Source organism: Callithrix jacchus, chromosome 7, assembly GCF_049354715.1.
Source record: "Callithrix jacchus isolate 240 chromosome 7, calJac240_pri, whole genome shotgun sequence".
Taxonomy (NCBI): Eukaryota; Metazoa; Chordata; class Mammalia; order Primates; family Cebidae; genus Callithrix; species Callithrix jacchus.
In genome coordinates, this window is record NC_133508.1 from 2,807,328 (window position 1) to 2,821,335 (window position 14,008).

At 42.3% G+C, this 14,008-nt stretch overlaps 2 protein-coding genes across 53 annotated transcripts in view; one reads left to right on the forward strand and one right to left on the reverse strand.

The window, feature by feature from the left end:
• LOC144576862 (uncharacterized) overlaps window positions 1-14,008 on the forward strand; it is a 139,754-nt gene that overhangs the window by 45,721 nt on the left and 80,025 nt on the right. The gene's annotated exons all lie outside the window — the stretch shown is intronic.
• Window positions 1-14,008, reverse strand: part of CELF2 (CUGBP Elav-like family member 2) — an 859,904-nt gene that overhangs the window by 21,672 nt on the left and 824,224 nt on the right. For 42 of the 50 annotated variants that reach the window (XM_078329300.1, XM_078329290.1, XM_078329286.1 and 39 more), the window contains one exon: window positions 170-289. In XM_078329300.1, the coding sequence (XP_078185426.1) occupies window positions 170-289 (120 nt within the window). Of the gene's footprint in view, window positions 1-157; window positions 290-14,008 lie in introns of all 50 variants that reach the window. The other 8 variants (XM_078329280.1, XM_078329267.1, XM_078329266.1 and 5 more) reach the window with 1 other exon arrangement.

A 14,008-nucleotide genomic window follows, 5' to 3' on the forward strand; every position in this document is an offset into this window, starting at 1 on the left:
AAATTGAGTGTAGACAGCTTCTGCCTATCAAAGCATGCGCTCCTCCATCCCAAGTTTTAGTTCTCCCCTGGCATACCCTTTTTCGGGTCATTTCTGGCTGACCCCTTTCTGTGGAGAATTTGGGGGAAGGCTGTCCACCAGAGCAGCGAGTACTCACTGTTGATGGTACCTGCTAGTGCATTAATATTATTCAGTCCGACGGTGGCCCCAGCCAGTCCTTGCAGAGTCCCGAGAGAGGTCAAGGAGTTCATGGCTGCACCAGCAGTGGAGTTGGGGGTTGAAGCAGCCACTGAAAAACAAAAGGAAGAGAGGAAAGTGGGGAGAGAAGACATAAGGTGAGTGAGAGCCAAGAGGACTAGAAACCCTTTTGTCACCATCCCAGTGGACAAAGCTGAGGACCTGTGCTTGTGGCTTTCATGTGGAGGACATATGGGACTGTACTTGTGACAATTTTGATAGATTTGGTGATGAAAAACATCATCATAGCATGGTTTTGCCAGTACAACACCAACACACACACACACACACACACACACACACATTGCCGGGTGGGGGGAAAAAGTCTGTGAATGGGAGGCCTGTCCAGCCAGGTTTATACAAAGTTGGCAATAATTCTTTGGTTTCGTTACTTGATAATATTTTGCTTTTTTTTTTTTTTTTTTAAGCCTATGTAAGATGGGCCTTTATTTTTCCTTCTTGTACTGTCTTTAGTTCTGCTCTGAAGCTTTTGCTAGCCTCAAATGACAAGGAAAGTGTTCCTGTTTTTCTGTTCTCTAGAATAAACTGTGAAAGACTGAAATTAATTGTCATTTAAGTGTGTGGTAGAACTTGCTAGTAAAATGTTCTGGAATATGTCTTCACGGGAATATTTTGAAATACTGATTACATTTCGCTAATTAGTGGATGATTGAACTTTTTCTTGAATCACTTTTATTAATTGCTGCTTTCTAGAAATTGATATTTTCAAATTGATACACTGTTTTCAACTATATATTGATATAAAGTTATTCATAATATCCTCAATAAACTTTTGCAATGAAAAACATTTAAATATAAGTCTCATTCATTTGGTCTACCTGATCTGGAAGTTCCTGGAAGAAGCATGTGAACATCTGCTGTAATTCCAACTCCTCCATGTAAATATGTTTATTTTTTGTAAATGATCGTATCTTCTGGTGAAATAAACCTTTTTTGGGACAACCTTTTTGTTTCCGATTTTTTCTTGAAGTCTGTTTTGTATGATGTTTTGTGTAAAAAGCACCTATTTTTTTGGGCTTTGACATTGGACATCTTTTGCCATCTTTTTACTTACCCGTTTATGTTTTAGCTACATCTCTAATATACAGAAATGTTTAAAAACAACACAGCCTGATAACTTTTAACACCAGCATTTAGATTTTGTTAGATTTGTTCTGCTAATATTACATTTCTTTTCTTTCCTTTCTTGCTGTCCTTGAGGTTTCTCTTTCAATTCCATTGCCCCCTCTACTACTTTGGATGTAATGCATAGTAATTCTATTCTTTTGTATATGGCCATAAAAACTTTAAGTCATCCTTAACTTAGGCAAATCGAAGTTACTTGTCTTTGTTCTTTGCCAGAAAAATTCATGGACTTGAGAATACTTAAAGGCAGAAAAAGCCCCCTCTGAACCCAGGTGTGGGATATTCATGCAATCATGCATTTTAGTTGTAGCTCTTCGTTTTTTCATTCAGCACATCATTATTCTTCATAGCACATATTTAGCTTTGCCCACATATTTACCACTTTTGCTTGTTATTTATCCTTTAGTTTGAAGTTATATCAATACCACTTTATTTTGTGAGGGTCTATTGGTAAAAAAGTCTTTCAGCTTTGGTTTGTGTGAAAATTATGTGTTTATCCTAGTTCGTGCAGTATTTTTTTCCTGGACATTTGAGATTGACGGGTTCTTCTTAGCACATTTCACAGCCTTCTGACTTCCATTATTACTGTTGAGATGTCAGGTACTGAGGTGTTTGTATCTCTTGAAGGATGGTTTTTCTCTGTTTTCAAGATCTTCTCCTTGCCTTTGGTGTTCTGCATTTATCACTGTGGTGCTTCCAAGTTTAGACTGATTTCTATTTTCCCTGTTTGGAATTCTTCTGGATCCCTCAATATGTGGATTTTTGTTTCTGCCTTTTATCAGTTCTCAAAGTTCTTGGTTATTAGCTGCTCTTATATTGACTTTCCGCCATCCTCTCCTTTCCACTAGGAATTTAGTTAGATCTATTTTGTATCACTTAACCTGTCATGTTCTGTTCTTTGGTTGGGTGTCATCTGCAAAACCTGTGTTCCAGCTCACCTCATTCTCTTTCAATTGTATGTAATGTTCTGCTAAACTTACATACCCGTATTTTACAATTTGATTATATTTTTTCATTTCTAGTATGTTAATCATGTGTGTAATTTTTCATAATCACTTGCTTTTTCATTTGTCAAGTTCTTTTAATATAAACATATTAACTTCATTTCTATTGTATGCTAATAATTCTAGCATCTGAGGTCTTTGTAGATGTATATATGGTATCTAATAATGTCCCTGCTAGTTTGTAGTTTTGGGACTTGGTTTTCTTGTATATTTTGTGGTTTTTTTGGTTGTGAGCTTAACTATCTTCAAACTTTATTTCTAAGGGTAATTTGAGGCCTGGGTTGAAGATGAGTTTTAACTTCATAGCCTGGGGTTTTTGACCATTCAGATAAAATCAAATTGGGATGTAAACTCATGTGGGGGATGGTTAATTGTTAAGAATTCTCAGAGGGAAATTCCCCTGGCCTTACCTAACACTATGTTTTGAGATAGGCAGTTTTCCTTGTAGTTTTCTAACGGGGAGTACTTCGTATTCATCTTTACACTGAGAGCCTTTTGGGCCTTCAGGCTTGTATGGGGAGGTTCTCCTATTACATACCTCACAGGAGCCTTAGACTTTCTTGCATTCCTTATGGTTGGGAAAGCTTTGAGAACAGATACTTGAATTTACTTGGTTCACCAAATATCCTTAAGAGGAATGCCACCTTCAATATGTTACCTCTTCTCTCAGTTTCCACTTTCACTTAATCATTGATTTATGAGTATTCTTTGCTAATTGATTAGTTATTGATGTCATTAAAAATATTTTTAAAAAATTATCATACATTTTAGGATTTTTCCCAGTGGGAGTTTTGGAAAAACCTAGTCCACCTAATTGCCAGAAATAGAAGTCTCTCCTATGTGGGGTATTTCCCAGGAACTGTATGGGATGTCACTCTACATGTAATAGTTCTTTCCAGATTGCTGTGTCAGTAAGCAGAGTGTTAAAACCTATTCCTAGTACAGGTTTGAAGTCTAAAGCAGCAATAAAGGCCCGAACATTTTCACACTATTTTAGGGAAGTACTTCTAAAAGGATATCTGTGGGCCCTCTTTCCAGTTAAACAGCCACAGCAGATAAAAGTGATAAAAACCAACCAATTATAGTCTCTGGAAATTGTCCTAAGGTATCTACATGAAGAAATATTTTTCTCAAGATTTATCAAATCTCAGCATGAACAGCAAGCATCTGTGGCATGTGAGCTGCACCCCACAACCTGCTCCCTTCTCTGGTACAAATACCCTCCTCTGAAGCTCAGCATTAAAGAAACTCTACCCTGTGTGGGTATGACCAAGAAGATGGGGCTCCCCCTTCCCACAGCTCCAAATGCACAGGATTATGGTTTCTCCCAGGGAGGAGGAGACCACCAACACTGACAATTTACAGCTCCCACCCCTGCCAACTCTGTGGCAGAAGCTCTATTCTAGGCCAAGAAGCAGAGAGGTCCCTTCCTTAGCCCAGCCTCTACTCATGGGGTGGAAGCTCTACCCCAGGAATAGTATTCCGAGAGCACTGACTCCCATTACCCCACCCATCTCACTCACTGGTGGAGGGTTTATGCTGGGAGAGGCAAGCAGAGAAGACCAGTTGCTCCCACGCCCACACAGCACCCTTCTTGTAGATGAGAGGTGTCATTCACAGAAAAGCGGGCCACTGTCCCTGCACCACATTCAGAGCAGGGAGAGACAGGACACAAGAACACAGGGCTCTGTAACTTTCCATAAGGAGAACTAATTTATTTGGAACACAGTATGGGAAAGTTCAAGACTAAGGTTCTGTTAGAAACGAGAAATTGTGTTGGTGAACAATTAAGAGTAGGAGTAGCTCCATGATAGCAAAGCAGAGCAGCTGAAAGCTTAGCAGAGAGAGCAGGGAATGGGACAGCTAAGAAGAGTCCTCCTGGGGTCTGAGCAGGCCTCAAGAACTGGCTGAAAGAGCACCCTTATGAAAAAGGTCCAACTGCAATCAGAGCAGACTGTGGAGACAATTTATGCTCCAGGGCCAAAAATAATAGAGTGAACCACTGAAGATGAGTGAAGGCTAACAGCTAGAAGTGGAAACAACAGAGACACAGCAGCTAGAAACTTAACAGAGATCAAGCAAAGAGGCAATGAAAGGGAGCCATCTGGAAGAATTTTGTAATTTAACAAAGGAAAAATAGGAATGTCACTCATAGCCCAAGGATGTGTCTTCTGAGGAGGGACAGCAGAGGCACACTGCAGGGGAAGAGACTTCGCTGAATTATTCTTGCTAAATCACTAAGGAAATAAACACAAATGAGAAGCCAGTCGGGAAATGGTTATGTGTAGTGGGTAAGGAGGATTAGTACCCAGAAGTTGCTGTAATAACTACAGTGTTCCATTGTGAACAAAAAACTATGATATATGCAAATGAACAAGAACATGCAATCTGTACACAGAAAAACACATGAAAAACCGGACAGCAGACAACAGAAGTGGTGCCTAAGAGGGCCCAGATGTTAGACTGAAGTGGACAAAGTCATGAAAGCAGCTATTATAAATATGATAATCTAAAAAATAATGCTTAAAGGATTATAATTACAATGTTTCATCAAAGAAAGAATGTCAACAAACAGGCTGAAATTATAAAAAGAAAAAAATGGAAATTCTTTTTTGCATTTTACAAAGTAAATTTATTTCAACATTCGTAAGTCAACATAGTACATGCAAGTAAGTAGGACAGAGGCCATTGACAATCCTAAGAAAATCACACTGCCTAGCATGTGATAGACATCTGCCAGGCAAATGACAGCATTTTAAAATTTAACTTTCAGTTGGAAAGTGATGGAAATAAAAATCAAACTAGATAGTTCACCATATAAAAACAATTTTAAAAGAGGGTAACTGCAGTGAAGTAATCTGCAAAACACCTATAAAGCTTTAATAAATAAATGTGACCTGAATTGAACTGACAAGTTTTAATGGGTTACATGTAATTTACTTGTGCCCTGATAAAATAAATAAAAATTCTGGGGCTCAAAAGTAACCAAAATGAAAAATTCATCCTAGGGCTCCACAGTTGGTTTGAGTTGGCAGAAGAATGAATGAACTTGAAGATGCATTGATAGAGATTTTACAGTCTGAAGGACAGAAAAAAGAATGAAGAGAAATGAACAGTGCCTTACAGAAATATGGCACACCAGTAAGCACACTAACACACATGTAAAGTGTGTAATGTGTGTACCAAAAAGAGAAAGACCAGAAAAAAAATTTCAAGAGATAATGGCCAATAATTTCCCAAATATGATTAAAGACATTAATCTACACATCCAAGAAAATAAATGCTAAGTAGGATAAACACTATAATCTATACATAGGTGCCTGACAGAAATATGTTGAAAATATTTTCTTGGAGAAAATCTTAAATGGAACAAGAGAAATCATCATGAATCCCAGTAAGACTAACAGCTGACTTCTCAGTGCAAACAATGGACCAGAGGTCAGTAAGGTGACATATTCAAAGTGCTAAAAAGAAAAAACCTGGTTGGGTGCAGTGGCTCACACTTGTAATTCCTGTACTTTGGGAGGCCGAGACAGGCAGATCACCTGAGGTTGGGAGTTCAAGAACAGCCTGACCAACATGGAGAAACCCCGTCTCTACTAAAAAACAAAAAACAAAAAACCAAAACAATTAGCCAGGCATGGTGGCACATGCCTGTAATCCCAGCTTTTTGAGAGGCTGAGGCCAGAGAATTGTTTGAACCCAGGAAGCAGAGGTTGTGGTGAGCCGAGATCACACCATTGCATTCCAGCCTGGGCAACAAGAGTGAGACTCTGTCTCAAAAAAAAAAAGAAAATAAAAGAAAGGGAAGAAAATCTATTAGGTAAGAAGCTTACATCCAGCCACACTATCTTTAAAAAATGAAGAGGAAATAAAGACATTCCTGATGAAATCCACTGCCAGGAGACCTGTCTAACAAAAATTACTGAAGTTCTTCAGGCTGAAAGCATAGGACTCAAGAGAGTAATCTGAATTTATACAAAAAACACCACCAATAAAAGTATGTAGCTAATTATAAAACCATATAATTGCATTTTCCTTTCCTCTCTTAACTGATTAAAAATCAGTTGACTAAAACAATGTGCATATAGCTGTATTGTTGGATCTGTTAACATACAGAAATGTAATATTTGATAATAGCACAAAGGAGGCAAGTGGGGGTGGAGCTATATTGGAGCAAGGAAATTGCACTAGATAGTAAATGGAATCTGCAAGAAGACATGAAGAGAACCAGAAATTATAAATAAGAAGGTTACAAATGAACTCAATATACACCAGCTCTCCTTTAGTCTTTCAGTTTCTTTAAAAAGAGTTAAAGATGTCCATATAAAGTAATAATCACAACAACATGTATCTAAACAATAGCATGAAAAGGGTAGGAGGGGAAAGAATATATAGGAAGGACAATTCTATATGCTACTGGAATTACGATTATAAATCTGAAATAGATTCTGATAAAATATAATCTCTATTATAAACCCTTGGCAATTACTAAGAAAATCAATTTAAAAAACATTGGAGACAACCATTACAGAAATTAAAGTGTTATACTAGAAAATATTCACTTGCTACAAAATAAAGCTGCAAAGGAAAACTGGACAAAGACATGGGACACAGAAAACAAAAAGTAAAATAGCACATGTAAATTCAATTGTATTCTTAAGACCATTAAATGTGAATGAATCAAACAGTCCAATCAAAAGGCAGGGATTATCTGACTGGATTAAAATGAATGATGACAACAATAACAACGAAGAATGAAATGTAACAGTATGCTGACTCTGGGAGGCACACTTTCGATTCAAACATATAAACAGGCTGAAAGTAAGAGGATGAAAAAATATGCACCATGCAAACAGAAACCATAAGGTGCTGGACTTACTATATTCATATGAGACTGATATAGATTTTAACAATTTTAGAGAGAAAGAAATGGGGTCAAGTGCTCACATGGCAAAGGAGCTAAAATACTATAGTGAAGTATCTGTTTTTGTCCTGATGAAATGTACCTAATAAAATAACTCCAGTGCCAGTATGTAGTGACAAGTAGAAAACCCTTATTTAGGACTCTATTTTTCTTTTCCTCCCTCAGAATCTTTATTCAGATCTAAGGGAAGGGAATGGAAAGGAACAAGCTGAGCAGATAAGATATCCTCACACAGTATAGAAGGGAGGGAGCCAGATGGGATGAAGTGTGAAGTGGAGTAAACTGAGTAACTGGACCAGGACATCCTAGCACTCATCTGAGAAACATGTACCTGTGTCAGAAAGGCCCCAGAGGTGGCTGCCATTCATGCCGATAGAAAAGTGTGGGTGGCAAAGAACGAAGACCAATAACCTGGAGACAACCTTGCTAACCAGTGAGCAACACCAGCTCCCTCGTGGTGAAGTACACCAAGGACCGGCCATCATGCTGACAATGGGGCATGGCCACTGTCATTGCTGGAGAAGCAACACACAAGACAGGCTGTTGCTCGGAGCCTCTGCAGCCTGCACCATGCAGAACCTCAGCTTAGGGCACAGACCTCACCGGTCTCCACTGTTTTGCACTGTGACTGGGGAAGGTCGCCTGCCTCTGGTGAGCAGGGGAAGGATCATGGAGGTTGGCTGGCATGGGGCATCACTGAGAAGGGCAGGAAAAAGGGTCCTACTAGCTCAGCCCCATTGCTACTGAAAAATGAAACCAGCTCTCAATCAGGAACACAATTTATAGTTTTTCAGTGGAATCTTAAAAACAAAAACTGGAAGCAAAATGGGTTCATTAAGCTTGACTCCCCTGGACTTGATCTGTTCCCTCATCTCCCCAAGCTTCTGTTTCACTGCCTTTAAGTGGACGAAGAAAAAAGTACCTAATTTGCTGCGTTTTTGTAAAGATCAAATAATCTATGTAACAGATTTGGCACTGTCTTTGGCCCCATTTTTAGATCATTATCAGTTATTAGGTAGAGGTTGAACTGAATAGACAAAATTATATAGGATCTATTTCATGTAACAACAAAAGCGGGTAACACTTTTCTCCACTTTCATCTAAATATCTCCCACTGTTGGTGACTGCTCAGCCACTCGTCTGGATTCTGCTGAAGGACCTTCCTCCACCTTGTAGGAAATCACAGAGAGGGCCCTGTATGCTAGTCTGTAACCTCTCTTCCTATAATGTCCCCATTGTGAACTGCTGGCCCAGAGATGCTGCCTGCTGTGCCCTCATCCTGGGACATCCAGAGCAGTGCCCATCTGTGCCCAATTCTAGAGTGCTTCACCTCGGGGCAAGGGAGAAGAGGCACTGGAGGATGCCAGGTCTGGCTGAACTTGTGCTCAGGGATTGACTTCTCAAATCCTTCAAGTCGCCAAGGTGAGTCTGCGAAAAGGTGTGGATGCCACAGTCTGCTCTCATGTGGATGACTCCCAGTGGTGATGGCAAATAGTGAGTTGGGGAGAGAACCTGTTAGGCACAGAACATGCACATGGGGGAAGCCTAGCTCAGGGGGCCACGGAGAGGTGGAAGCAGCTTAGAAACTCCCTGGGCTCATTTTATTATTGATGACAGTGAGTCAATATGCAAATTAGGTCTTTTTACACCCTGGTTTCCTATTTAAAAACTGGGAGCCTGGCTACAGTGAACTGAACATTCTTTCTCACTTCTTACTATGCTGTTCTTGGACAGTCCCAGTAGAAAGATGAGGAAAAGGTAAATAAGAGGGAGAAGAATCAAGCATGAGACTGAGAAAAATTAACTAGATGACTTGCCTTAAAGTAGAAAGACCCTCTGCATGCTACATCATCAGACAATATTTTGAAAATTCACTGCAACCACGTCTCAGTTGAAGAGGATAGCTCTATTACACATCTAGCCACCTTTATGAACCTTTTGAATGTTAACAAATCATCTATTTAAAGCATAAGAGAAACTCCAGTTTGTCACACAGGCCATCTCAATCAAGTACTTAAAGACTAAACGTTCAGCAGATGCACAGTCTCTAGAGAAAGAGACCCTAGACAGAGACACATGCAGTGCCACCAACACACAGACTCTCCATTTCTGCACTGGTGGACTGGCAAGATGCTGCCCTGGACAACCATCCACATTCTTCCCACCCCAAATTCCTTCAGTCTGTGCTCAGAACGGTACCCTGCCCTTTCTCGCATACACATTTTACAGAATGCCAAAGGAGCATCTCCGGAGAGACGTGGTCTGTAAGTGTTGGCTCATAATCACCCAGAATGCCTCTTCAAGCAAAGGCTGCACCATCTAAGCAGGAGGAGGCAGAACAAAGCCAAGAGGAACCCAAATGAAGGCTGCAAAGTGCACCTCACCTTGCTCACACAGTGGCTGCAATAACTTGTATGCAGCACATTTCAGGCCTGTTGTACTATAGTTAAAACCTATCAGCCAGGCTACGGACATTCAGACCAGCTAGCTTGCCAGGAAAGAAAATGGTCGAGCAGTCAAGGATGGCCATGTTTTTATTAGCTCATGTGGCAGACAAAGTCTGTGCCCTTTTGTGAAAACTGTGTGGGACAGGGTGGGGTGTGGAGAAGAGGAGAAGTGAAGTGGTCCAGGGAGACTGGTAGTGAGGATATGCCCACTTTGGCCTGGTCACAGAAGTTCTTTGCTTGTTTGACCAGGAAAGCTCATTGCTAGAAAACTCCAAGTTGCGTAATCCCAAACACTAATCCCAACTGAGAGGATAGGATGGGTTCCTTCTCCTCAGAGCTGTGCTAGGTCTCCACCCAGAAGAGACTCTCATCTTAGGTTAAAACTGTAGGTCACAGACTGAGTGTCTAGGTCATTAGGTGCTAGAAGATCACCTAGAATAACTGCCGTTCAGTATCTTAAACAGAGCTGAGAGCCTTCTCTTCCTAATTCCCACTGACAGTCATAGGTAACAGTATATCTTTCAGATGGATCTTTTACTGAAGGTGAGATCCTCCCAGGCAAACTGTGAACTAGACTGGAGTCTTTCCCGCACTTGAAAGATAAGCAGAGACCAAGAGTGCTGAAGGGATTGGCCCTGTTGCACGCATGAGAGACGAAGGATGGGCACCAGCACCCAGGTGTGGGTGGGCATGAGAACTCCACGAGGAGGTCAGTGGCCTTTACCACTTAGGGATATAGCAGTTGTGGAAGGTCGGTCTGTTTGGAAAGCTTTCTCAAACCAACCCAGATAAATTTCCAGAGAGGCAAGGATATGAGCTCTACTTTCCAGGAAAAAGTTCTTTTCTCTGCCATGTAGATAACCTGGACCACCTCCCCATGGCCCCTCACCAGCCTTGGATTTCCCATGGGAGGAGGGGGTGACTAATCAGATTGGTAGAACTAGGAAGGACCTGCATTTACCAGGCCAGAGCTGGGGGAGGAACACAAGAGTTGAACTAGAAGATGCCAGTGTGTGTTTGACAAAGGCTTTCCCATTCTCTCTTCTCTCTCTGTTTCAATGGCTCCATTCCTGGATAGGACCCAAATAAATTAAGCTTATGTGGGTCCTAAGGGCTATGTTTGGAGCAGGAACTACGAATTATTATTAGGTTCTCTGTTCACCCCCCCAGCCAGCTCAAGACATCCATGTCCTAATTCCTGGAACCTGTGCCTATGTTAGGTTACATGGTAAAGAGAAACTAAAATTGTAGATGGAACGTACTATGGTTTCATTGTATTCCCCAAATTTCCTGTGTTGGAAACTTAATCCCCAATGTGGCCATATGGAGAGGTAGGGCCTTTAAGAGGTGATTGGATCATGAGGGCTCTGCCCTCATGAATGGATTAATCCATTCATGAATTAATGGGTCAAGGAATTCATGGGTTATATAACAAGAGTGGAACTGAGGCTTTATAAGAGGAGGAAGATTGTCCTGAGCAAGCATGTTAGTATGCTCAGAAATAATTCCTCATTAAAATGAATTACATAGTTTCAGGTGCTGTGTTATAAGCAACAGAAAATGGACTACAAAAGTTGCTAATCAGCAGACCTTGAGATGGGCAAGATTACTGTGGATAATCTGGGTGGGTTCTTGTAAGTGGAAGGAGGAATCAAGAGAGAAAAAATCAGAGCTGGCAGCATGAGGATTTGCTGGCTGTGAAGATGGAGGAAGGGGCCATGGGCCAAGTCAAGTTGGTGGCCTGTTTAAGCTGGGAAAGGAGATGGATTTACCCCTAGAGCCTCCAGAAGGAACACACTCTGCTGACACCTTGTCCTTAGCCCAGTGAGTATGCTGAGTTCCTAATCTACGGAACTTCAATAAATATGTGTTAAGCCATGAGGTTTGTGGTAACTTGTCATCTCAGCAACAGGAAACTAACATTCTCCAGCTCTGCTGCTAATAATGAACACAGCTCAGGTGTGAGTGCTCACCACGTGCTGCTCATTGCCATAAGCACGTCATGCGTGTAAGCCCATTTAGTCCTTTACAGTTGTCCCGTTAAGTGAGGTGGCATATGAAAGGTCACACAACTCTCAGTGGCAGAGCCAGAATTTAGACCCAGTGTTATGTTGATGTGGAACTCAAAATCCTGTTTTGCCTCTCGTGCCTACCTAGTGGCTACTGTAGACATTTATTTATGAAAGCAGTGAAGTTGCACTCACTCAGATTTGCCTTTAAATTTTTGGCTCTGTCCCTTCCAGTCCGTAAGAACTTGGGCCATCTACTCCATTCAGCTGAGGCTTGTATTTATCCACAAAACAAGAGTAATGTGCCCTGCCTCTGTGGATGGGTGTGACAATTTAAGAAGGTGTCCCCAACGTCTGATTCACAGTGGGTGATCCATATACATGTGTTCAGTCAAGGACAAGAATCTGGGTATTCTGTCCTCAAAAGAGGAACTGCATCTTTTCACTTTCTGTTACGGCACTTGCAATGAAGACTCAACATTTTCCTCCCCAGGGAGGCGACTGCATGCATGATGACTACTTTTGCAGCCTTTCTCATTAGTCTGGTCTTCAGGAAGGTCAGTCTGTGTGTATAGTTTTCAGAGCATCCTGAGGAGGGTGACCAGACATGAAAGCCAAGTTGAAAGAGAGTGAGCTGGTAACAGTAAAATTGAGCCTAGAGAGGTCAAGACTAAGGCAAGAAACAGTCTTAGGTCTTAACGTGAGAAAGACAGATATTCTTTGCAGCTCAAGAGACCCAAATTAGGATGTGGATGAAAGCTGTTCAGAGGCAGATTTCAGTTGGATACAGAGGGAGGTTGGCTAGGGAAGAGAAGTCTTCCGCAGTGAGCTGCGCTGCCTCTGAGGCACTCCAATCCGTTTGTGGGGTGAGAAAGCAGACACCTCCAATGTATATCAAGGGGTTTCCGCAGACCCTGAGGCTAGGCTTGATGGCCACAAGTTCCAAAAAGCCAACTTCTGAAAAGCTCTTATTGTTTCTAGTAGTGCCAAACACATGCTGGCTTCATCTCCTGGCAGAGAAAGAGGAGTCTAGGAAGGCAGGGTTCTAACACTTCCAGGCAGAACTCTGGTGAAGGCTCCAATTTCCACTGCCCATAGCAGAATAGAACAACGTGAAAATCCCACGTCAATTTAGAGACCAGAGAGCAAAGGATCTACATAAATACAAGCACCATTAAGCTTAACGTAGAAATAGCTTTTACCTTCTGCCCAGGAAAACCTATACAGCAGGTGCCACACCAAGCACACCCAACTCAATCCTAAATGAGCAGATCACAGAGAATGTCACCAAGAAAAAGACCACAGTTGTGTGGTGTCAACTCCTGCTGGCCCACGACCCTGGGCGGTAGATGCTCTGCAGGCCATTGGGTCAGTTGTCTGGGGAAGGCGGGCCTAATCCTGTCCTTTGGGGGTGCTATAGCCACAGATACATTTAATGGAGAAAGTCATTACTGTAAAGTTATATAGCCTCGAAGCTCTGGCATCAGCACCACCCGGGCTTCCCTCACTCCCACTGAGCCGGACGCTCTGGTTGTGGGGCTTGGGCATCTGAGTTGAACCAGCCCTCGGGTGCTGCTTTTCATGCAAACGTTGGGGAACCACGGGTCTCAGGACCCTCCAATGCAGTGCTATCATATTGCACCCTGACTGGGTGAAAACTGGAATCTGAGGCATGAGAGGGCGAGAGGATGCAGGGAGAGGGAAGGTTTGGTTTGTGACAGGAAAGAACAACAGTCACTGGGCACCAAGGAACCCAGAGTCAAAAACTAGGCAAGAGTGTAAGTTATAGTTCTGTTCTTCCCAAGGAAAAGAAATCCCACAGAAGACAGTGTGTTGAAGAGCAAGGATTTGATTGTCCACTACCCTAGAACCTGTGAGGGTGAGTGGTGCAGCGGGCACTGAGCTGGCTTCTGCGGAGTGGAGGAAAGGCTGGCAGATCCACCGAAGGCTGAGGTGGCTGAGCTGGGTGTCCTGTCTGGCTCCCTCCATGAGGCATACGTGGAGACCACAGCCCGGTGGACGAGGGCCTCACACTGTACCTCCTGCCGTTGCCTTGCTGGGGCTCCTCACGACACGGCTGAGCATGGGGCTCGCCCAAGACCCTCATCAAACCCTTCCCTTCTGCTTACGTGCCCCAGAAAATGGGGAAAGCCTCAAAAACAGTGGGTGAAGCCAATTGCTGCTGTGGTGCCACCAGGCCAGGGCCAGAGAACCCCTCTGTTCCTCTGACACAGCTCC